Source organism: Pseudophryne corroboree, chromosome 4, assembly GCF_028390025.1.
Source record: "Pseudophryne corroboree isolate aPseCor3 chromosome 4, aPseCor3.hap2, whole genome shotgun sequence".
NCBI lineage: Eukaryota > Metazoa > Chordata > Amphibia > Anura > Myobatrachidae > Pseudophryne > Pseudophryne corroboree.
The window spans coordinates 314,740,145-314,763,951 of NC_086447.1; the positions used below are offsets into that span (position 1 = coordinate 314,740,145).

The 23,807-nt window shown below is 44.0% G+C and overlaps 1 protein-coding gene across 3 annotated transcripts in view; it reads right to left on the reverse strand.

The window, feature by feature from the left end:
• Positions 1 to 642: 642 nt before the first annotated feature.
• The window catches only part of PEX5L (peroxisomal biogenesis factor 5 like), a 519,042-nt gene continuing 495,877 nt past the window's right edge, over positions 643 to 23,807 (reverse strand). For all 3 annotated transcript variants that reach the window (XM_063916322.1, XM_063916320.1, XM_063916321.1), the window contains 4 exons: positions 18,494 to 18,691; positions 15,184 to 15,349; positions 14,216 to 14,373; positions 643 to 6,840 (listed from right to left, as the gene is read on the reverse strand). In XM_063916322.1, the coding sequence (XP_063772392.1) occupies positions 6,636 to 6,840; positions 14,216 to 14,373; positions 15,184 to 15,349; positions 18,494 to 18,691 (727 nt within the window). In that variant the 3' untranslated portion in view covers positions 643 to 6,635. The remainder of the gene's footprint in view (positions 6,841 to 14,215; positions 14,374 to 15,183; positions 15,350 to 18,493; positions 18,692 to 23,807) is intronic.

The window sequence follows — 23,807 nt, forward strand, 5'->3', positions numbered from 1 at the left end:
TACTGGCATTGAATGGGTTGCGGATGTGGCACTATGCCTGAATACCTCCACTGTTCTCTCACTGAGGCAAAATATCAAACGTTATGCACTGATTGGGCTAAATATACACTCTCTCCTGAAGTGGCAGCAAACGCAACACATTTACGCTGCACAGTGGTTGGACATCGCTAAGTGCTCTGAAATCATTGCTTTTACGCTGGTGACTTCCAGAACATTACAGCTTGTGTTATGTAATTATATTTGTGAACATGTCATGGGATTTAGCTGTAACACGGATGGGGGGTATATAACAGTAAGGCCACAAGTTTAGTTTCATTTAACATTTTACTAATGTTTAGATTTGATCTGAGGGATGATCACACTGGCAGTGAAATATTGGCAATGTTAATGAATGTACATTGATTCCTATATTACCTGGCTGGCATGGTAAGGTAATGAACTACTTTGGAATGTATTTAAGGGGGCTCTCTAGTGCTATTGGATAGGATACACACTACATGCACTCATCAATTATAATCATGTATTAACAAACCAGTTTTTTATGCCTCTTTTACCTACTATAGCCAATATATGACTTTACTTTTAAGACAGGCAACAACCAACCTCCCCCCCCCCCACATCCCCCACCCCCCTCACTCTCCCTATACACACACAACTACCCACGCCCCTTTCAAGTACCGGGACCTGGAACTTTTCATGTCACCCTATGGTTCCAGATGTCTCCTAATGTGAATGTAGATGTCTATGGCATGTGTTTGGGATACATTTTTATTTTTATGGGGCATTGGTAATCACTGCACAAGAAGCAGACTCTGATCAAGAATGAATGATATAACTATAGTTTCACACAAAATATTTGCTGGAATAAGGAAATACTGTACTTTTTTCCCCGACCTTATCTCATTGTACCCACACTTAACATCATAACTCTGCATATGTATTGTGAATATACAGTATGTGTAAGCATCCTCAATCTACATTATTAAAATTAAAGCAATAGCTTGCATCCAGATAGTTGTGCATTTTTAGAGTTAAAAATATTGCATCAACAAATATGAATTTAGAATTGATCAGGCGAATTGGTCTGTTATAATGAATGTTACTTTGATCTAATTTCTGTCTTTGTGAAATTGAGACTAAAAAGCCTTTATTGGGGCAGGATGTAATGCCGCCTGAGTTCGGCGGCCGTGCGGGATGCCGGCTGAACTCGGGCAATTTTTTAAAGGAGCAATCACTTACAAGACATGGTTTTGCCTTGTAAATAATCGCCCCTTTAAAACAACGTCCGAGTCCGGCCGGCATCCCGCACGCCATCCGAACTCGGATGGCATTATATTCCGCTCATTATATTATATTTTAAAAATTGGTTCCTACACTATTTCCTATGTATGGGTAAACCACTTACAGTAAATGAAGAAGCAAGTATATGTAATGGTAAAAGGTTGGAAAGTATTTATTTTCCTCTGCAGGTAAGCACCGCGTGGGTTAGCAAATCAATGCACAGCCTCTCCCCCGTCTCTCTCCTCATTTAGGGGCTCATGTATGGGTGTAGTAGGGTATGCCAGCGGCCGGGCTCCCGGCGACCAGCATACCGGCACCGGAATCCCGACCGCCGGCATACCGACAGCGTGGCGAGCGCAAATTAGCCCCTTGTGGGCTCGCTGCGCTCACCAAGCTGCGGACACGGTGGCACGCTATGCGCGCCACGCTATCTACTCTCTCCAGGGGGGGTCGTGGACCTCCAAGAGGGAGAAAAAGTGTTGGTATGCCGACTGTCGGGATTCCGGCGCCGGTATACTGTGCGCTGGGATCCTGACAGCCGGCAAACTGAAGACCACCCCTCATGTACAGTTGGATGCATTTTACATACAAAATGCTGCCGTGACTTGTGTCTGAAAACAAGATGCAATTTACTTGATTTATGCTGAGCTGAACACAGCTAAAGATGCTTCTAGCTGTAACAGTAGCTTATATACTTGGTTTACGTCAGGAGTAACATTAGCATAGAGATGCTAAAGTCATTAATACTACCCAATTTGTACACAATATAATACTGTAATGTAAAGTGTGATAACTTAGGGGTCTATTTACTAAGCCTTGGACGGAGGCAAAGTGGACAGAGATAAAGCCTTGGACAGAGGTAAAGTGGACAGAGATAAAGTACCAGCCAATCAGCTGCTGGCTGTCATTTTTCAAGCACAGCCTGTAAGATGGTAATTAGGAGCTGATTGGCTGGTGCTTTATCTCTGTCCACTTTATCTCCATCCAAGGCTTAGTACATAGACCCCTTAAGGGGGGTGCTGATGGGAGAGATGTGTGCTGAGCAATCATCATCATCATCATCATCATCATCATCATCATCATCCTTGCATATTTTACTCCAGGGGCCAAATATTGTCAAGAGTCAAGGGTTCCATACACTAGGACGATAAGGCCCGATTTCATCCGATTTCGACCTTTCGGCCCGATAAATCAGATGAAAAGTGGCAAATCGGATGTGTTTTTCATCCGATCCGATGCACGGTCCTGTGAGCATCGGATCGGAGCCCCTAGGTCGTTAGTGCTGCACTCTATGGCCCTCATTCCGAGTTGTTCGCTCGGTAATTTTCTTTGCATCGCATCGATTTTCCGCTAATTGCGCATGCGCAATGTTCGCACTGCGACTGCGCCAAGTAAATTTGCTAAGAAGTTTGGTATTTTACTCACGGCATTACAAGGTTTTTTCTTCGTTCTGGTGATCGTAATGTGATTGACAGGAAGTGGGTGTTTCTGGGCGGAAACTGGCCGTTTTATGGGAGTGTGTGAAAAAACGCTACCGTTTCTGGGAAAAACGCGGGAGAGGCTGGAGAAACGGGGGAGTGTCTGGGCGAACGCTGGGTGTGTTTGTGACGTCAAACCAGGAACGAAACTGACTGAACTGATCGCAGTGGCAGAGTAAGTATAGAGCTACTCATAAACTGCAAAGAAATTTCTATTCGCAATTTTGAGAATCTTTCGTTCGCAATTTTGCTAAGCTAAGATTCACTCCCAGTAGGCGGCGGCTTAGCGTGTGCAATGCTGCTAAAAGCAGCTTGCGAGCGAACAACTCGGAATGAGGGCCTATGTCGGAACAGCAGGCATGGCTGGAAAGCTGCCGGGAACTTCAAGGGAAATCGCATCCGACTTTAGCCTCCGACATGTCAATGTAGTGTATGGGGCCCTTTAGACCTCCACACAGGCATATATGGGCCAAATGTAATAGAGTGAGAGTTTAAAAAAGTGAGAGATTTGGTAAGGTTTTGCAGGTTTTTTTTTAAAGTTGCAATCATTTACACAACAAGATCAACCTGGTTTTGCAGTGTAAGTGATTGGCACTAAAAAAAACAAACTGCTAAACCTTACCAAATCTCTCACTTTCTGAAACTCTCACTCTATTACATTTGGCCCCATGTGTCTACTCTCAGGTCTAAATTGGTCGTGTTTATGTGCACTAACCCTTACTGTACTCAGGATACGTTTCCCAGCACCATCTTCTCTCTCAGTATAGGGAGCCCTAAGTGTGAGATGTGACCAAATTTCCATATGGATGCAAGCATAAGTTCACCCACGCAGTAGAAAGATGCTTATTTATGTGTTGTGACTGTTGTGTCCATGACCTGGTGTCTCTGCATGGACACAACAGTTCTTTGCAATGTAAAAAAAAGAGAAGCAGGGCAGTTGTTAACATCTTGATATCAGATTGGAAAGGCTGGTTATATACTGTAGGTATATTTAGCTAAAACATTATTATCTACATGAATCAGTCCCTTTAAAAATAGCAGAGCAATCAAATTAAGAGTTATTTTTAGAAAAGGCACTGCAATCATAGCTCTGCAGCAAAGAGGAGGAAGCTAATCAAAATGAGGCATGAGTAGCGAGAGAGAGAGAGAGAGAGAGAGAGAGAGAGAAACTCAATCATTTCTGTATGACACAATATTACAGTCATTGACTACAACAAGTAGACATTAGATCCTGATTCAGATAGATGAGATCCTTGATCATCCCTGTTTTATGCTGCTACATAAAACATAACATATTAGAACCATGACATGCCAATGTTACCTCGTCAAGTGTGTGTCCAGATATAAACACTGTCACTTTACAAATGTGGTGGTTCTGGAAACTATGGGAAAAAGTGACAAGGACATAAATTGGCCCCACTCTGGCTGCATTACCCACTGTCCTCACAGGCAGCAGGTTTTGTTGGCAGCATAATGCAAGGAAGGAAATATGCTATTAGTTTTTAACTTACAAAGTTGGATTCATTGTTTTCGGTATTGTTGGTAGATTGAATAATGATGAAATGGATAACTTTTGTGTTTTAAAGATTACAACTAATACCACACAAATGTTTATGGGTTTGTTTTTCGGATGAATCAAGAGGTGCACATAAGTGTACTCTGTGTCGGACTGGGGCATGAAGGGCCCACCGGGGGGATGCAGTTATAGGGGCCTATACTTATGGGTGTGGCCAGCCTACAAAGGGGGTGTGGCCAACCTCCACAGAGGCTTGAAATACACAATAGTTTAGTGCAGTGTAATGCAACATATCTACCGTGTATAATACGGGATGCGGTCAAGATTCCACCGGACGAAATCCCGGCGGTAGATATACCGACACCGGAATTCCAACCGGCACAATCCCGACATATTTTCCCTCCGTGGGTGTCCACGACACCCATAGAGGGAGAATAAAATAGTGTGCCGAGCGTAGCGAGGCACCGTGCCTGCAAGGGGCTGCATTCCGCTCGCCACCCCTGTCGGGATTCTGCTGGTCGGGATTCCGGTGTCGGTATTTCGACCGCCGGGATCCCGTCCAGCGAGATTTCGTACTGATCCCTATAATACAAGTGCACAGTCTGGAACCTGATCCCTAAAGGAAGGAGTGGGCCCTCAGGCAGTGGGGCCTACCAGTGGTTTCCCTGGTACCCTAGTGGGCCAGTCTGACCCTGAATGTACTATAGACATTATGAATTGGGATATCTATGAATAGAAAAGTACAGTGTGTTAGACAGAGTAATGCATGGGTACCTACCACAGCTAATTCATGTTTATGGGTTTAATAGTACATCATTAACTCTACTTAATTTGTGCCAAAGATGCTTTTACCTTTTCACCTATTATTAAATCTGTTTAGTTACTGGTCCTTGTGACTGTAGCTCTGGGGAAATAATATGAAACTCATTTCCTGTTTTTAATATAGGGTGAAATAAATAAATCCTCTCTGATTGTATGGTCACCGATGACAGGCCCATGTTAATAACAAACGCCATTCAAGGGACTGAATAAATATTAATACTGTCTCAACATGGTTGAAGTTTCCTTTGCAATAAAACAAAAAGAATATAAAATATTTGTTTTTGGAATTATTTTTTTGGCAGTGTTAATACAGTATGAACTATGATTTGCATAAGGCTGAGTCTCATAGCTATGTATGAAAATAATACAAATCAATGGGTTTAGTAAACCACTTCTGATTCCATTGTTTACACAACTCAGTGTCTACATTAGAGTAAAACAACCTGTGGCATGCTACACGTAATAACAGAACTACAAGTCCCAGGATGCACAGCTACTCCCTGGCTGGCAAAGTATGTTGATCTTGTAATTTGCCACAATTAGAGGGCCACAGAGTGCTTGTCTGTCATGGATTTATAGTAAGGCATCTATTATAATCTCTGGTCATTTTCTACTCCAACACAATTTTAAGTCTGATTACACAATATTAATAAACTAACAAAATACAAAATATCAAAGTAGTATATATTTGGTCCTATCTGCCATAGTGGCCAGATTGTTCAATCCTTTAATGCTACTAACGCAAACACATTGCATAAATAAACAATATACTAAAGTGCAAATGTATAGTCACAAGCAGGCATGTCATAGCCTCAGTCAGTGCAACTTTCTGTTTGTGTAGAGATTTGGCAGTTGGCTATACCTGCGGACAGTACAGTTGATATATTGGTTAGCAAAGGCAATTGGAGTTGTTCTGACAGTGCTGTCTTGTGCACACTTCATTGCTGTGGGGTTTATTGTGAAGTGTGTTGGATCATATATACGTGGTATTTTTCTTGGAAGGTGCTGGTATGTTTATACTCCAGCAGGATATGCAAAACAGTACTAATAAAACTACTCCATATCTACTAACATGATTAAAGGCCATACAGACTGTGTACAATATATAGATCCTCATGCACTGATCAGGAGTTCTTCTATACACCGCAGGTGGTTGCAGTGCTGGTTGGTGTATAAAACGTCTTCTAACTGCGGACATCTGATGAAGTGTGATTCACGTCCACCAGGCACCTGTCCTAGATGTCTTCATCAAATGCCTGAAAATAAACTAAGACTCCTGTACATCAGTCTTGTTTACTATAAGAACATTTCTATGTAAATATTTATTATTGGAAAGATTTTTAAACGTTTTATAAAATCGGCTTTATCTACATTTCCCCGTTTTTTTGTGCTTTTTGTGTCAGATATAACCCAGCGAGCTTTGGGCAGAAAAAAAAAAAAGCCAAGTTATCATCTGGTAATGGAAGTACTGAATATCATGCCCAACTGCAGCGAACACTATGTAGTTTGTAAAAATGTTTTGAGGTCCAGACATTGCTTCATAATTCTATATTGAAAGCTCGTAAGAGGACATCCAGGTCTCCTACATTGGCGGCATGAAAGAGTTCGGGTTGGTCCATCATTGACAGAGCTATTCTGAGTGCGGCCCAGATGTTGCCTGAGTTTACAGGGTGTTGGGCTTGTTGCTGAGTCTTACTTTTTCTCTGCAGACCTAGAGCTGTAAGGAAGTTGCTAACAGCTTCCCTAGAAAACAAACATATCAAATATAAAACATGTAGCTAGACCGTCATTCTAATATAACATTACTGTAGCATGCTTATGTGAAATGTCTACATCAAATATACTGTACTAGACTAAAAGATGATTATGTTAAGTGCAATTCATATCTAAGTGTGTTTTATTTACTCATTATTTTTCTAGCTTCCAAGACTTTAGAAATCTTTGGATAGACGTTTTTAATGTAAACTGTGCATGGAAAAGTTTTTATGGAGTTGTTTACATTTATGCTGCTGCTATCATCTCTTTTTAGTGTTATGACCAAAACCAACTAAGAGCCTATGGAGAAGGAATTTAGAGACATAGGGGAAGATGTATTAAGCCTGGAGAATTGATAAAACAGTGATAAGTGGAAGGTGATAATGCAACAGCCAATTATTACGGATTAGAAAAAAGACAGTTAGGAGCTGATTGGCTGCTGCGTTATCACCTTCCACTTATCACTGCTTTATCACTGCTTTATCCCTTCTCCATGCTTAATACATCTTCCCCATAGTTTCTACCAGTTTTCTTAATTTGACTAGAAGTGGTTAATGGCATACTTAGATTTTTATTGTAGGTCCCAAAGCAAAAGTTTGAAAGGGCCCCTATTTACCACCCAATGGTGAAAAATAAGATTTTACTTACCGATAAATCTACTTCTCGTAGTCCGTAGTGGATGCTGGGGACTCCGTCAGGACCATGGGGGATTAGCGGCTCCGCAGGAGACAGGGCACAAAACTAAAGCTTTAGGATCAGGTGGTGTGTACTGGCTCCTCCCCCTATGACCCTCCTCCAAGCCTCAGTTAGGATACTGTGCCCGGACGAGCGTACACAATAAGGAAGGATATTGAATCCCGGGTAAGACTCATACCAGCCACACCAATCACACCGTATAACTTGTGATCTAAACCCAGTTAACAGTATGACAAACGTAGGAGCCTCTGAACAGACGGCTCACAACAATAACAACCCGATTTTTTTGTAACAATAACTATGTACAAGTATTGCAGACAATCCGCACTTGGGATGGGCGCCCAGCATCCACTACGGACTACGAGAAATAGATTTATCGGTAAGTAAAATCTTATTTTCTCTGACGTCCTAAGTGGATGCTGGGGACTCCGTCAGGACCATGGGGATTATACCAAAGCTCCCAAACGGGCGGGAGAGTGCGGATGACTCTGCAGCACCGAGTGAGAGAACTCCAGGTCCTCCTCAGCCAGGGTGTGCCCCTGACCAAGTAGCAGCTCGGCAAAGCTGTAAAGCCGAGACCCCTCGGGCAGTCGCCCAAGATGAGCCCACCTTCCTTGTGGAATGGGCATTTATATATTTTGGCTGTGGCAGTCCTGCCACAGAATGTGCAAGCTGAATTGTACTACACATTCAACTAGCAATCGTCTGCTTAGAAGCAAGAGCACCCAGTTTTTTGGGTGCATACAGGATAACAGCAAGTCAGTTTTCCTGACTCCAGCCGTCCTGGAAATCTATATTTTCAGGGCCCTGACAACATCTAGCAACTTGGAGTCCTCCAAGTCTCTAGTAGCCGCAGGTACCACAATAAGCTGGTTCAGATGAAACGCTGACACCACCTTAGGGAGAAACTGGGGACGAGTCCGCAGCTCTGCCCTGTCCGAATGGACAATCAGATATGGGCTTTTGTGAGACAAAGCCGCCAATTCTGACACTCGCCTGGCCGAGGCCAGGGCCAACATCATGGTCACTTTCCATGTGAGATATTTCAAATCCACAGATTTGAGCGGTTTAAACCAACGTGATTTGAGGAATCCCAGGACTACGTTGAGATCCCACAGTGCCACTGGAGGCACAAAAGGGGGTTGTATATGCAGTACTCCCTTGTCAAATTTCTGGACTTCAGGAACTGAAGCCAATTCTTTCTGGAAGAAAATCGACAGGGCCGAAATTTGAACCTTAATGGACCCCAATTTGAGGCCCATAGACACTCCTGTTTGCAGGAAATGCAGGAATCGACCGAGTTGAAATTTCTTCGTGGGGCCTTCCTGGCCTCACACCACGCAACATATTTTCGCCACATGTGGTGATAATGTTGTGCGGTCACCTCCTTCCTGGCTTTGACCAGGGTAGGAATGACCTCTTCCGGAATGCCTTTTTTTTTCTTTAGGATCCGGCGTTCAACCGCCATGCCGTCAAACGCACCCGCGGTAAGTCTTGGAACAGACATGGTACTTGCTGAAGCAAGTCCCTTCTTATCGGCAGAGGCCCTGAGTCCTCTGTGAGCATCTCATGAAGTTCCGGGTACCAAGTCCTTCTTGGCCCATCCGGAGCCACGAGTATAGTTCTTACTCCTCTACGTCTTATAATTCTCAGTACCTTTGGTATGAGAAGCAGAGGAGGGAACACATACACCGACTGGTACACCCATGGTGTTACCAGAACGTCCACAGCTATTGCCTGAGGGTCTCTTGACCTGGCGCAATACCTGTCCAGTTTTTTGTTCAGGCGGGACGCCATCATGTCCACCTTTGGTCTTTCCCAACGGTGCACAATCATGTGGAAAAAACTTCTCGATGAAGTCCCCACTCTCCCGGGTGGAGGTCGTGCTGAGGAAGTCTGCTTCCCAGTTGTCCACTCCCGGAATGAAAACTGCTGACAGTGCTATCACATGATTTTCCGCCCAGCGAAGAATCCTTGCAGTTTCTGCCATTGTCCTCCTGCTTCTTGTGCCGCCCTGTCTGTTTACGTGGGCGACTGCCGTGATGTTGTCCCACTGGATCAATACCGGCTGACCTTGAAGCAGAGGTCTTGCTAAGCTTAGAGCATTGTAAATTGCTCTTAGCTCCAGTATATTTATGCGGAGAGAAGTCCCCAGACTTGATCACACTCCCTGGAAATTTTTTCCCTGTGTGACTGCTCCCCAGCCTTTCAAGCTGCAATCCGTGGTCACCAGGACCCAGTCCTGAATGCATAACTGTGGCACTTTAGTAGATGAGCACTCTGCAGCCACCACAGAAGAGACACCCTTGTCCTTGGAGACAGGGTTATCCGCTGATGCATCTGAAGATGCGATCCGGACCATTTGTCCAGCAGATCCCACTGAAAAGTTCTTGCGTGAAATCTGCCGAATGGAATCGCTTCGTAAGAAGCCACCATTTTTCCCAGGACCCTTGTGCAATGATGCATTGACACTTTTCCTGGTTTTTGGAGGTTCCTGACTAGCTCGGATAACTCCCTGGCTTTCTCCTCCGGGAGAAACACCTTTTTCTGGACTGTGTCCAGAATCATCCCTAGGGACAGCAGACGTGTCGTCGGAGACAGCTGCGATTTTGGAATATTTAGAATCCACCCGTGCTGTCGTAGAACTACTTGAGATAGTGCTACTCAGACCTCCAACTGTTCTCTGGACCTTGCCCTTATCAGGAGATCGTCCAAGTAAGGGATAATTAAGACGCCTTTTCTTTGAAGAAGAATCATCATTTCGGCCATTACCTTGGTAAAGACCCGGGGTGCCGTGGACAATCCAAACGGCAGCGTCTGAAACTGATAGTGACAGTTTTGTACCACGAACCTGAGGTACCCTTTGTGAGAAGGGCAAATTTGGACATGGAGGTAAGCATCCTTGATGTCCAGGGACACCATATAGTCCCCTTCTTCCTGGTTCGCTATCACTGCTCTGAGTGACTCCATTTAGAATAGGTCTCACCGAGCCGTCTGGCTTCAGTACCACAATATAGTGTGGAATAATACCCCTTTACTTGTTGTAGGAGGGGTACTTTGATTATCACCTGCTGGAAATACAGCTTGTGAATTGTTTCCAATACTGCCTCCCTGTCGGAGGTAGACGTTGGTAAAGCAAACTTCAGGAACCTGCGAGGGGGAGACGTCTCGAATTTCCAATCTGTACCCCTGGGATACTACTTGTAGGATCCAGGGGTCCACTTGCGAGTGAGCCCACTGCGTGCTGAAACTCTTGAGACGACCCCCCACCGCACCTGTTTGTACGGCCCCAGCGTCATGCTGAGGACTTGGCAGAAGCGATGGAAGGCTTCTGTTCCTGGGAATGGGCTGCCTGCTGCAGTCTTCTTCCCTTACCTCTATCCCTGGGCAGATATTATGGGGACGAAAGGACTGAGGCTGAAAAGACTATGTCTTTTTCTGCTGAGATGTGACTTGGGGTAAAAAAGGTGGATTTTCTAGCTGTTGCCGTGGCCACCAGGTCCGATGGACCGACCCCAAATAACTCCTCCCCTTTATACGGCAATACTTCCATGTGCCGTTTGGAATCTGCATCACCTGACCACTGTCGTGTCCATAAACATCGTCTGGCAGATATGGATATCGCACTTACTCTTGATGCCAGAGTTTTGCATATATAGAAATGCATCTTTTAAATGCTCTATAGTCAATAAAATACTGTCCCTGTCAAGGGTATCAATATTTCCAGTCAGGGAATCCGACCAAGCCACCCCAGCGCTGCCCATCCAGGCTGAGGCGATCGCTGGTCGCAGTATAACACCAGTATGTGTGTATATACTTTTTAGGATATTTTCCAACCTCCTATCAGTTGGCTCCTTGAGGGCGTCCGTATCTGGAGACGGTAACGCCACTTGTTTTTATAAGCGTGTGAGCGCTTTATCCACCCTAAGGTGTGTTTCCCAACGCGCCATAACTTCTGGCGGGAAAGGGTATACCGCCAATAATTTTCTATCGGGGGAAACCCACGCATCATCACACACTTCATTTAATTTATCTGATTCAGGAAAAACCACATGTAGTTTTTTCACACTCCACATAATACCCTTTTTTGTGGTACTTGTAGTATCAGAAATATGTAACATCTCCTTCATTGCCCTTAACAAGTAACGTGTGGCCCTAAAGGAAAATACGTTTGTTTCTTCACCGTCGACACTGGAGTCAGTGTCCGTGTCTGTGTCGACCGACTGAGGTAAAAGGACGTTTTAACGCCCCTGACGGTGTTTTAGACGCCTGGACAGGTACTAATTGGTTTGCCGGCCGTCTCATGTCGTCAACCGACCTTGCAGCGTGTTGACATTATCACGTAATTCCTTAAATAAGCCATCCATTCCGGTGTCGACTCCCTAGAGAGTGACATCACCATTACCGGCAATTGCTCCGCCTCCTCACCAACATCGTCCTCATACATGTCGACACACAAGTACCGACACACAGCACACACACAGGGAATGCTCTGATAGAGGACAGGACCCCACTAGCCCTTTGGGGAGTTTGCCAGCACACACCAAAAACGCTATATTATACAGGGACAACCTTTATATAAGTGTTTTTCCCTTATAGCATTTTAATATATATATACATATCGCCAAATAAGTGCCCCCCCTCTCTGTTTTAACCCTGTTTCTGTAGTGCAGTGCAGGGGAGAGCCTGGGAGCCTTCCCACCAGCCTTTCTGTGAGGGAAAATGGCGCTGTGTGCTGAGGAGAATAGGCCCCGCCCCCTTTTCGGCGGGCTACTTCTCCCGTTTTTCTGAGACCTGGCAGGGGTTAAATACATCCATATAGCCTCCAGGGGCTATATGTGATGTATTTTTAGCCAGAATAAGGTATTATACATTGCTGCCCAGGGCGCCCCCAGCAACGCCCTGCACCCTCCGTGACCGTTGGTGTGAAGTGTGTGACAACAATGGCGCACAGCTGCAGTGCTGTGCGCTACCTTCATGAAGACTGAAAAGCCTTCTGCCGCCGGTTTCTGCACCTTCAATCTTCAGCATCTGCAAGGGGGGTCGGCGGCGCGGCTCCGGGACGAACCCCAGGGTGAGACCTGTGTTCCGACTCCCTCTGGAGCTAATGGTGTCCAGTAGCCTAAGAAGCCAATCCATCCTGCACGCAGGTGAGTTGAACTTCTCTCCCCTAAGTCCCTCGATGCAGTGAGCCTGTTGCCAGCAGGACTCACTGAAAATAAGAAACCTAAAAACTTTTTCTAAGCAGCTCCTTAAGAGAGCCACCTAGATTGCACCCTGCTCGGACGGGCACAAAAACCTAACTGAGGCTTGGAGGAGGGTCATAGGGGGAGGAGCCAGTACACACCACCTGATCCTAAAGCTTTAGTTTTGTGCCCTGTCTCCTGCGGAGCCGCTAATCCCCCATGGTCCTGACGGAGTCCCCAGCATCCACTTAGGACGTCAGAGAAAATGTATATAACATGTAACTTTGACAGGAAAGGTGGGGCCCTCTCTGCTCTGGACCCCATAGCAGCTGCACTCCCTGCACCTATGGTTGCTATGCCCTTTGCTGTAGTGACTATTTAATATTATGCACTCACTCCACATTGTAAGCTGTTAGGACTGGGAGTTGTAGATTTGTATCAGGCAGTGGAGGGTTAACGCTAGTAGTGTTGAAGCGCTGCATCTAATAAACTCCACCTAGAACTGCCACAAGGCAGTATGGCCTTCACTGATGGGAGTCTGCAGGTCACGACCCTCTCACTACCACCAACACATGACTAAGCTGGGAGAATAGGTTGGTAACGGGTTCACTACGATATGCCGGCGGTCGGGCTCCCGGCGACCAGCATATCGGCGCCGGGAGCCCGACCGCCGGCTTACCGACAGTGTGGCGAGCGCAAATGAGCCCCTTATGGGCTCGCTGCGCTCGCCACGCTACGGGCATGGTGGCATTTTATTCTTCCTCCAGGGGGGTCGTGGACCCCCACGAGGGAGAATAAGTGTCGGTATGCCGGCTGTCGGGATCCCGGCGCCGGTATACTGTGCGCCGGGATCCCGTCAGTCGGCATACAGAAGACTACCCGTTGGTAACCAGTAGTGTGGTACAGCTCCAGAATGCAAAGGTTATTCAAATGTAACTAAAGACCAGGGTTACAAGCTAAGGTTCAGAATTGGAGGCTCAGACAAAGTAGTGTACTCAAGACAAGAACTGGTACACAGGAGCAGACAACATCAGTTTATTGGAAAGCTGTAGCAAGGCTAGCTGACCTGATACACTGGCAGCAGTCAGAGTGAGGCTTATATAGGCAGTGTCTGTTATGAATTTGCAGCCTCCTGATGTCAGATGAATCAATCCTTAATCCAGGGTTAATGCCTCATGACTGCCCTTAGAGGGAACCCCTGGACATGGAATGGCAGCCAGACAATAGAGGAAGATGCTGGAGACAGAACGGCATGATGGGAAGGGGCAGGAGAAAGGAAGTGCCTGGAGACAGGATACCCCCTCCGGGCTGAGTATGGTGGTGATATTCGCTGCTTGTGGACATTGTTTTGATGGTTAGTTTTCATACCACTGGAGTGTCAATATATATTAATTATGTGTATTTGCTTATAGTATCTATATTTGTGTTACTTGTACCTAAGGTCTAAAAATACAGTAGCAATAAACATAAATGATACTAACCTGTGGGCCCCAAGGTTAATGCAGCTTATTCCTAAATTGTATCTGGACCTAATAAAACCTGGCTGAATTTCCAGTGCTTTTGAGTAGGCTTCTACAGCTTCTTCACTTCGATCTCCATTTGCTAATGTTGCTCCCAGGCGGTTCCACAATGAGTAGTCCTGGCAAAAAACAGGTACTTTAAAAAGTACTAATTTGACAATATAAGGCTGACACACAAGTAGAAGAGATGCATAATAAGGGTGACAGGGCAGCTTACAGAGTCCATGTACAGTGTACAGAGGGAAAAGGTAGCAGGTGCACTATCTCACACTAGCTCAACCTGTAGTAACCAGAGGCACTTAGCATATTCCTGGCCAGGGCTATGAGCTATGAGCTTACCCACCGTGTACATGTACAGTAGGTTATTGCTAACAAATATTTGTAGGTGTACACTATGTAACACCTCTGTATCCACATAGCTACAGTAATAGAATACATTTATAGAGTGAACATGACCATAAGATACAGGGGCAGATTCCATGGCGTGTGACATTAGAGTAGGGAAACCTTGTTTGTTTATACCTTTATCCCATTGAGGTGGTAGCAAAAATAAGCAAGGTTTTACTTACCAATTCCAACAAAAGCTGACCACCAACTGCATCTGCCCCTGATCTAGTCATGATAAAGGGAAGGAGACTGGGTACACCGTTGGAATAAGAAAATGTTCCCTAATCCTTGATGAGATATTTACAAATGTTATTGTTTGCTAAGGACACATATTACTTTTATATTAGTGCATTTGTGAATAACTAGTAATAAGGTATTAGAAATACAGAGCTAAGCCTCAGTTCTGCAGTCTATCCTATCTAGAGGTGTTGGAGTTGGATGGGGAGGGTAGGTAAAATCTCATTGGCATTAATGTAATATACATAAAAACCCATGAAACTGAAGTGACCATTCCTCTTAATCCTTCAGCACTATTGAGTTACCTCTGGTCGGACCATTAAGGCAGAGTTGAAAGCATCCACAGCTCTATCAAACTCTCCACTGAGGTTGAATAAGACTCCGAGTCCAGTCTGCAAGTCTGGATCTACCAGGTTTCCGTTCTGATGTGCTGCCTCCAGATATAAGTCCTTCACCTCCTCCAGCGAACCACTGAAAGTATAAATACTCAGTTTATGGAAATACCGGTAATACTAATCTCTAGTGTTAGGGTTGTTTTTTCTTGCAATATTTCATCTCCTATTGCTAGCCTAGTTAATGACTGACTATTAGTTCTGTTACTATATTAATGAGTTTTGGACAACTTTCTGTAATTTTAAGTAGCTTTTTTACGTTCTTTTAATTTTCATTATTACATACAATAGTTACATAATGGTGCAAGTACAATAAGCTCAACAGTTTTGTAAGCTATAGCTGGGTTGATTGTATTCTTACTTAACTTAGATCTTCCTTTTCTTATTATAAAAACTTGTTTTAGCCACTTGCAAATAAATAATATATTTTTTATACAGCTTGATTTAATATTTAAAAATATCATATAAGATTCATTATACAATTATACACATATATGAAGTACATATACACAGCACTTTTAAATTTAGTCTTGCAACTACTGATACTGGGATGTTGTTATGTGACCGTCTGTCAGGAGACCGCTGGTCTCAATACCTCCCGCTACGTCCCGCTCCCCTTAGAATGCCGACTAGCAGGGACTATTCCCACTCATGAGAACACCCAACCCCATGCATATCCAACCCCTGACACTATTAACTACAGACAAATTTGCAGCTCCGGTATTAGCAACTCTGTGTAATGACTAGTGTTGCACCATTTTGCCCCGCTCCCGATCAACGGACCCGCAAATCAGGACATTTTTCCCCCAAAGTGTCCCACAGAGTCTCCTCTCCAGGCATCTCCCAGAGAGGAGAAATGAAAAATAGGTAAGTACAGTATGGCTTAGCTACTGAAACTTTTACAACTGTGATTGATATTAATAATTAATTTACATGAAGTTTAAAGAGACTCCTTAATTAAACCAAGTAGAAGCCAAAGGGCTGATTCTGAGTTGGAAGCAAAGCAAAGGAAGCAAGTAACTTTGTATCTGGAGCAAACCATGTTGCAATTCAACGGATGTAAATACATTTATTGTTTTTGTATGCAGGATAAATACTGGCTGCTTTTGCATGTATCCCACAAATCATGCAAGCTAGATTTAAGACAGACACGCCCCTCCCACAAACCAAAATCTCCCTGCACATTTTACATCTGCTCTCCTGCACGGCAGCATGGCTACCAAGGTGCAAAGTTACAATACTTTATAGTTTACAGTACTATAGCATTTCTCCCATCTCAAACCAGCCCCTAGGTGTTAAATTGGCGAGTATGGATCATAGGGTCGACTTGGAAAAGGTCGACAGTCACTAAGTCAACATGGTAAAATGGTCGACATAGAAAAGGCAGACACAGAAAAGGTTTACATGAGTTTTTTTTGGTGTAATTTACTCCGTAAAGTCACCGGAACCCCAATTAGTGCACCGGGTCCCCTTTGCTCGCCATGCTGCGGGTAAGGTGTCTCGCTCTGCTACAGCTGCGCTCAGCACAGGTTACTAATCCCATTCATAGTCCACATTCATGGTAAAGTATAAAAAAATTGAAAATTAAAATAATTTAGTAAAAATTCATGTCAAACTTTTCCTGTGGCAACCATTACCATGTCAACCTTTTTACAAAGTCAACATTTTGTCCATGTCGACCAATAGAGGTTGTCCTATTGCCTGTCGACCTTAGTAGTGTTGACCTACCATCCGGGTACCCTTATTGGCAACTAGTATTTTGTCTAAGTAAGTACTAACTAGATGATCCATTTCCATGAATAGGAGAGGAGGTAGAAAATATAACTATTGTCCAACAAATAATTCCAGTAAATGTAAAATGTTACGCATTGGCTTCAGCTATATGAATAATTTGTATGCTGGTATTGTTAGCGTGCTGGTATATCTTTAGAGAAAGACTGGAAACTATTTTTGCAAGTTGATAATTTGATCTTGAAGAATGACTCATTTCCTGAGGTTACTTTGCTTAAATTAAGAAGGGCAGCTTTTAGAATTCATTAGTAATCACTGTGTGTGTCTCCAAGGCTAAGTACATAAATGTCTACACATAGGCAGCAGACCTGGAGAAATGCTGCCATATTCTTGAAGCCCTTGCCAGTTGGAGGACAGTCTTCATTCTCTCGCAGAGAAGCGATTACATCTCCCCTATCATTGTTTCACAATTTTGGGTAGTCTTACATAGGGGAAGTGATAAGAGAGTGTGCTTATTCTGCCTATATAAAATGGTAGAGACAGAGGGAGACATGTACTAAGCAGTGCTAAAAGTGGAGAAGTGAGCCAGTGGAAAAGTTGCCCATGGCAACCAATCAGCATTGACCTAACATTTCTAGTTTGCATACAATTTGCATACAATTGTACGGAGCAGCTGATTGGTTGCCATGGGAAATTTCTCCACTGGCTCACTTCTCCACTTTTATCACTGCTTAGTACATGTCCCCCAGAGTCAGGAAATGCAGCATAAGCATTTCATCTCCACATAGTCATTAGTGTTACAGGACAAGTAAGGGCTCATTTATCAACGAGTGATAAAACTCATTGTGAATTATAAAACTTGTTGCGTATGTTAACTGGTGCTCCAGCCAATCAGCTCCTAATTGTCATGTGTTCAGCTCCTAACTATCATGTGTTCAGAATATATCATATGTTTGAAAAATGACAGTTGGGAGCTGATTGTCTGGAGCATCATTTATTATATGCAATGAGTTGTATCTTTCACAACGAGTTTTATCACCCATTAATAAAAGGGCTCCATAAAATGAAAGTGTTTTTTTAAATGACATTTAAATTATTTACATTTTCACACAAGGACTATTGTGACTTTTACTAACTTATCCCTAAAGCTTCACTTTGGGCTTGGTTGAATATTATACTATGGTCCCCCCTCTGTTATAGAACCATCAAAAGAACAAGCTGCCGGGGGGATGGGGGGTTCTGTATGGTAATGGTAGTAGTACAATGTTGTATTAGGTGACAGGGTACCTGAACCAATCACTTTTTTATTGCTTTTACGACTTAGGGGGTATCCAATTAGCTGCAGCAATTTACATCGGCTAATTGTCCCACTGGGGGCTAATCATTTAGCACGGATAACCCCCCCCCCCCATTGTGAATACTTGATAGTAATAAATATACTAAGTGACTATTAAATATAGTCTAATGGGAATGTTAGTTATATTAATTACACCTTTCGCTTAAAGTTTTTGACATCCTTCGCATCAATGACGGAGATTCAGATTTACTCTTCACTAGGTACTTATATCTTGGGTTCTGCTTCATCCACATCTTCAGAGCTTTGTATGCTTCCTGCTGGTGTCCGATATTGGTATAGCTGACAGCCAGGGCCATGAGCGCTTTCAAATTATTTGGTTGTAGCTGTAAGCACCTAGAGCAAAATAAATACAATCAGTTGCTAATGAAATAACTTTCTTGCAAATAACTGTATAGCCAGTATACTATATAGCATAATACCTCAATGGTATTGCCACAATCTGTATACTTATTTCTAGACTTGAACTCGGGGGGTAATTTAGATCTGATCGTAGGCTGCATTTTTGTACAGCAGGCGATCAGATCTAAACTGCACATGCGTATGCACCGCAATGCGCAGGCGCATCATACTAAGCGGATCGCCGCTCAGCGTTGGGTTTGTGCGAAGGATCCATTCGCACCGGCGTTCGCAAGGAGATTGACAGGAAGAAGGCATTTGTGGGTGGCAACTGGCCGTTTTCTGGGAGTGTTTGGAAAAACGCAGGCGTGTTCATGCGTTTGCAGGGAGGGTTCCTGACGTCAATTCCGGTCCTGTATAGGCTGATGTATTCGCAGTGGGTGAGAAAGTCCTGAGCTGAGCAGAGACTGCACAAGATCTGTCTGTACAGCTCTGCTACACATGCGTTCGCACACTTGCACAGCTAAAATACACTCCCCCTGTAGTCGGCAACTATTTGATTGCAGCAGTGCAAAAATCGCCTGCTAGCGATCAGGTCTGAATTAGTTCCTCAGTACAGATGGTGTAATTGTTAGCATTACTGCCTCACAACACTGAAGTCATGGGTTTGATTCCCACTATGGCTCTGTGTGGCGTTTGTATATTCTCCCCGTACTTGCGTGGGTTTCCTCCGGGTACTCTGGTTTCCTCCCACAATCCAAAAATATACTGGTAAGTTAATTGGATCCCAATAAAATGAACCCTAGCATGAATGTGTGTGTACATGTGGTAGGGAATCTAGATTGTAAGCTCCACTGGGGCAGGGACTGATGTATATGGCCAAATATTCTCTGTAAAGCGCTGCAGAATATGTGTGCACTATTTAAATAACTGGTAATAAATAAATAAATAAATAAACTCCCCTTATGATCAGGGCTGTCTTAACATCATTGTAGACCCTGAGTAAAGCAATGCACCCATACATAACATACTCCTCCTGTGCCGTCTTTTCACATGCAGTGAATGGCTGTCAGCTCTCTTATGTCTTGGAGGCAGGCAGATGATACTGCACTCTGCTTGGTGGAAAGCTTCAGCCATCCACCAATCAGCATGCTGACAGCCATACACCGTCTGGCAGATGCCCCACAGCCAAGTCTGCCCTTGATCAAAGACCCCTAGAATTGTGGGGCCCTCGGCAGCTGCCCAGTGCACCCTGAAGTTAAGATGGCCCTGTTATTATATAGTCAGCGGTTTATGTGGCTTATCTTGTACTGCCATGTCTTCAGCATATATTTGTTACATACATCTCATTTCTATATGTATCCATGGCCCTCATTCCGAGTTGTTCGCTCGGTAAATTTCATCGCATCGCAGCGATTTTCCGCTTAGTGCGCATGCGCAATGTCCGCACTGCGACTGCGCCAAGTAAATTTGCTATGAAGATAGGATTTTTACTCACGGCTTTTTCTTCGCTCCGGCGATCGTAGTGTGATTGACAGGAAATGGGTGTTACTGGGCGGAAACACGGCGTTTTATGGGCGTGTGGACAAAAACGCTACCGTTTCCGGAAAAAACGCGGGAGTGGCTGGAGAAAGGAAGGAGTGTCTGGGCGAACGCTGGGTGTGTTTGTGACGTCAAACCAGGAACGACAAGCACTGAACTGATCGCAGATGCCGAGTAAGTCTGAAGCTACTCTGAAACTGCTACGAGGTGTGTAATCGCAATATTGCGAATACATCGTTCGCAATTTTAAGAAGCTAAGATTCACTCCCAGTAGGCGGCGGCTTAGCGTGTGCAATACTGCTAAAATCGCCTTGCGAGCGAACAATTCGGAATGAGGGCCCATGTCTGTTAAGCTCCCTCTAGTGGTCAGTCCAGTAGTTTAATATTTTACTACTCAGGCTCCTGTAGTAATCTTCTCAGTACATTCTGGGTAAGTCAGAGGTAGTCTCTATTTTTAGTTTCCACGTGGTCTCAGGTAGAGCGATGCTTTTGTATTTGTATTTTGTATGTGCGATGCTTTTGTATTTGTGCGGGGGGGTTGGGCCTGACATGCGGGGCGGACTAACCCTTTGCTGGGCGTCCCTCCTCATGTCAGGGAACCTGATCGTAGATGTGCTAAATTTAGCACATCTACGATCAGGTCTGAATTAGGCCCATGGTTTTACCCAACTGCTAACAAATTTGCTGCTGTGATCAACTCTGAATTATCCCCATGGATTCATCATCACCTCAGCATAGCATTGATGGTAAGAGATTCTGGCCCGTAAATCTGCCACCACAGATCTGCTGACAGTCAGTCATGTATGCCAGCTGTATTATCTTACACTGTTATTATCCTCTGTGCTCAGACATGTATGTTTGCTATGATTTCATATGTACTATTAAACCAGTCTAGTCTCATCAGATTAGAATTGATCTGTTTTGTTGAGTACACATGGACAGATCTTGCTATTTCTCGGCTCATGTGATGGTTTTAGGACCACTTCGGAAGAACCATCTGTGGTGGCGTTGGGTGGAAAGTTGGATAAATTGTAACTTCCATCAACATATACAGTGTATTAATAAATTTGCTAAGCTACAAATGAAGCAGAGTATAGAACAGTCATGGAACTTGAGAGTCTAGAACGCTGCATATTGGTCATCTATATGTGACTCAGGGGTCTATTTACTAAGCCTTGGCTCAGGGCCGGATCTAGACCTTGTGGTGCCCAGGGCAAAAGTTACCTTTGCCCCCCCCCCGACAGTTAAAACAGAGTTGGTGCGCACCGAAGACGTGCATCCAAAAATAGGGGCGTGGCTTCATAGAGAAGGGGCATGGCCACAGTTATGGCCCCTGTAGTTGTGCCCCCCAGTAGTTGTGCCCCCTGTAGCATTGCCTCCAGTAGATTTGCCCAGTAGTTATGCCCCCTGTAGCTGTGCCCCCAGTAGATGTGCCGCCAGTAGTTGTGCCTCCTGTAGCTGTGCCTCCTGTAGCTGTGCCTCCTGTAGCTGTGCCTCCTGTAGTTTTGTCTCCTGTAGCTGTGCCCCCCAGTAGATTTGCCCAGAGTAGTTGTTCCCCCAGTAGTTGTGTCTTCCGTAGCTGTGCCCCCTGTAGTTGTGCCTCCTGTAGCTGTGCCCCCTGTAGTTGTGTCTCTTGTAGTTGTGCCCCCTGTAGTTGTGCTGCCTGTAGCTGTTCCACCCATAGCTGTGCCCCCTGTAGCTGTGCTGTAGTTGTGCCCCCTGTAGCTGTGCCCCCTGTAGTTGTGCTCCTGTAGTTGTGACTCCTGTAGCTGTGCCCCCTGTAATAAAAACCAGCAATTTGAAACACTGTCATACACCACAAGCGCTAAATTGAGATATCACCATAACGTCCCTTTTAGGCTGAGTGACGGATTCTTTCCTCTCAGATGTATCTCCGATTCAGGTCAATAAAATATAGGATTCCCAGGTATGGATGCCATAAAAAAGACAAAATAACAAGGATAGACCAATGTGTAGTAAGTAATTTCAAAACTTATTATAGTTCATATGGTGCCTTTAAATGACTGAAGTGGATTCAAAGCGTACCCCACTCACACTGAAAATGAAAGTGTAAAACACATCAAGGTTTCTTTGTGGGGGGGTCACCTTCTTTTGTTCATATAACACCCAGTGTGCCAGAAATGGGATCACACTCAGACTAAAGAGTGACTTGTGATAATTTCCTGGAGAAGGCAGGAGATGCGTACCCCAACACTCACACTCGATAGGCTGGTTACAAACATGTAAAGGTATCTTTCTCCCCTTCAAGGAAAAAGGACAATCCAGAAATCGCGTACCACAACTCACAATATGAAGAACTGTGTAACTCCTATCAAGGTATCTTTAAATTTTCATATGAGGATCACAGCTGAAAATTTCTGGTATGGTCTCCAGGCGTAGGTCATAAATAAAGATAATAGAAACAGCCAATATGTAATAGGTCCTACTAGTATTGAGTGTGATATACACAATATCTCCAACAAACTTAGATAGATTTAGGGCGTACCAAACTCACACATGCATCAAGCACTATAAGCATATAGCGGTTTCTTTATAGTGGAACATACACGGGGTTCAAACAGACTTCAAGAAGTAAACAGCCAATGCGTACCCCGACACTCACACTCTGGAGGCGGGTGGAAAACTCATAAAGGTATCTTTACTTTTCCCAGAGTGATAGGTGATAATTCAATATGGCGTATCCCAACTCACAGTTTGATGTGTTTAAGACTCCTATCAAGGTATCTTTGGGCTTCAAGTGGAAAATGCAGCTTGTATGGTAAATCATGTATTATTCCGTGAACCCCAGAAAAAGAAAAAATAGCAATGCTCATACCAAAGTGAGTAAAAAAAGGGGGTTACAGATTTTATTTAACAATACATGAAAATAAAATAAATGCATGGATAACCATGCATGGCAGTTCATAAAATAATGAAAAGAGTAGGTAAAAACGGCAAAGAGAGATGGTAACCTATTGCAGAAAAGATACTTAATTTAAAAAAACAAAATATTGGAAAAATCCAGATAAGATAGCTACTCACACTCCTGTGTTGGGGTACGTATCTCCTGCCTTCTCCAGGAAATTATCACAAGTCACTCTTTAGTCTGAGTGTGATCCCATTTCTGGCACACTGGGTGTTATATGAACAAAAGAAGGTGACCCCACAAAGAAACCTTGATGTGTTTTACACTTTCATTTTCAGTGTGAGTGGGGTACGCTTTGAATCCACTTCAGTCATTTAAAGGCACCATATGAACTATAATAAGTTTTGAAATTACTTACTACACATTGGTCTGTCCTTGTTATTTTGTCTTTTTTATGGCATCCATACCTGGGAATCCTATATTTTATTGACCTGAATCGGAGATACATCTGAGAGGAAAGAATCCGTCACTCAGCCTAAAAGGGACGCTATGGTGATATCTCAATTTAGCGCTTGTGGTGTATGACAGTGTTTCAAATTACTGGTTTTTATTTCTTGATTTAAATGTGGTGACATTTATTCCGAAATCTGTTACATCTGAGCAGCTTAGCGCCAGTTAGGACTACCCTAACACATCTGTTTCTGT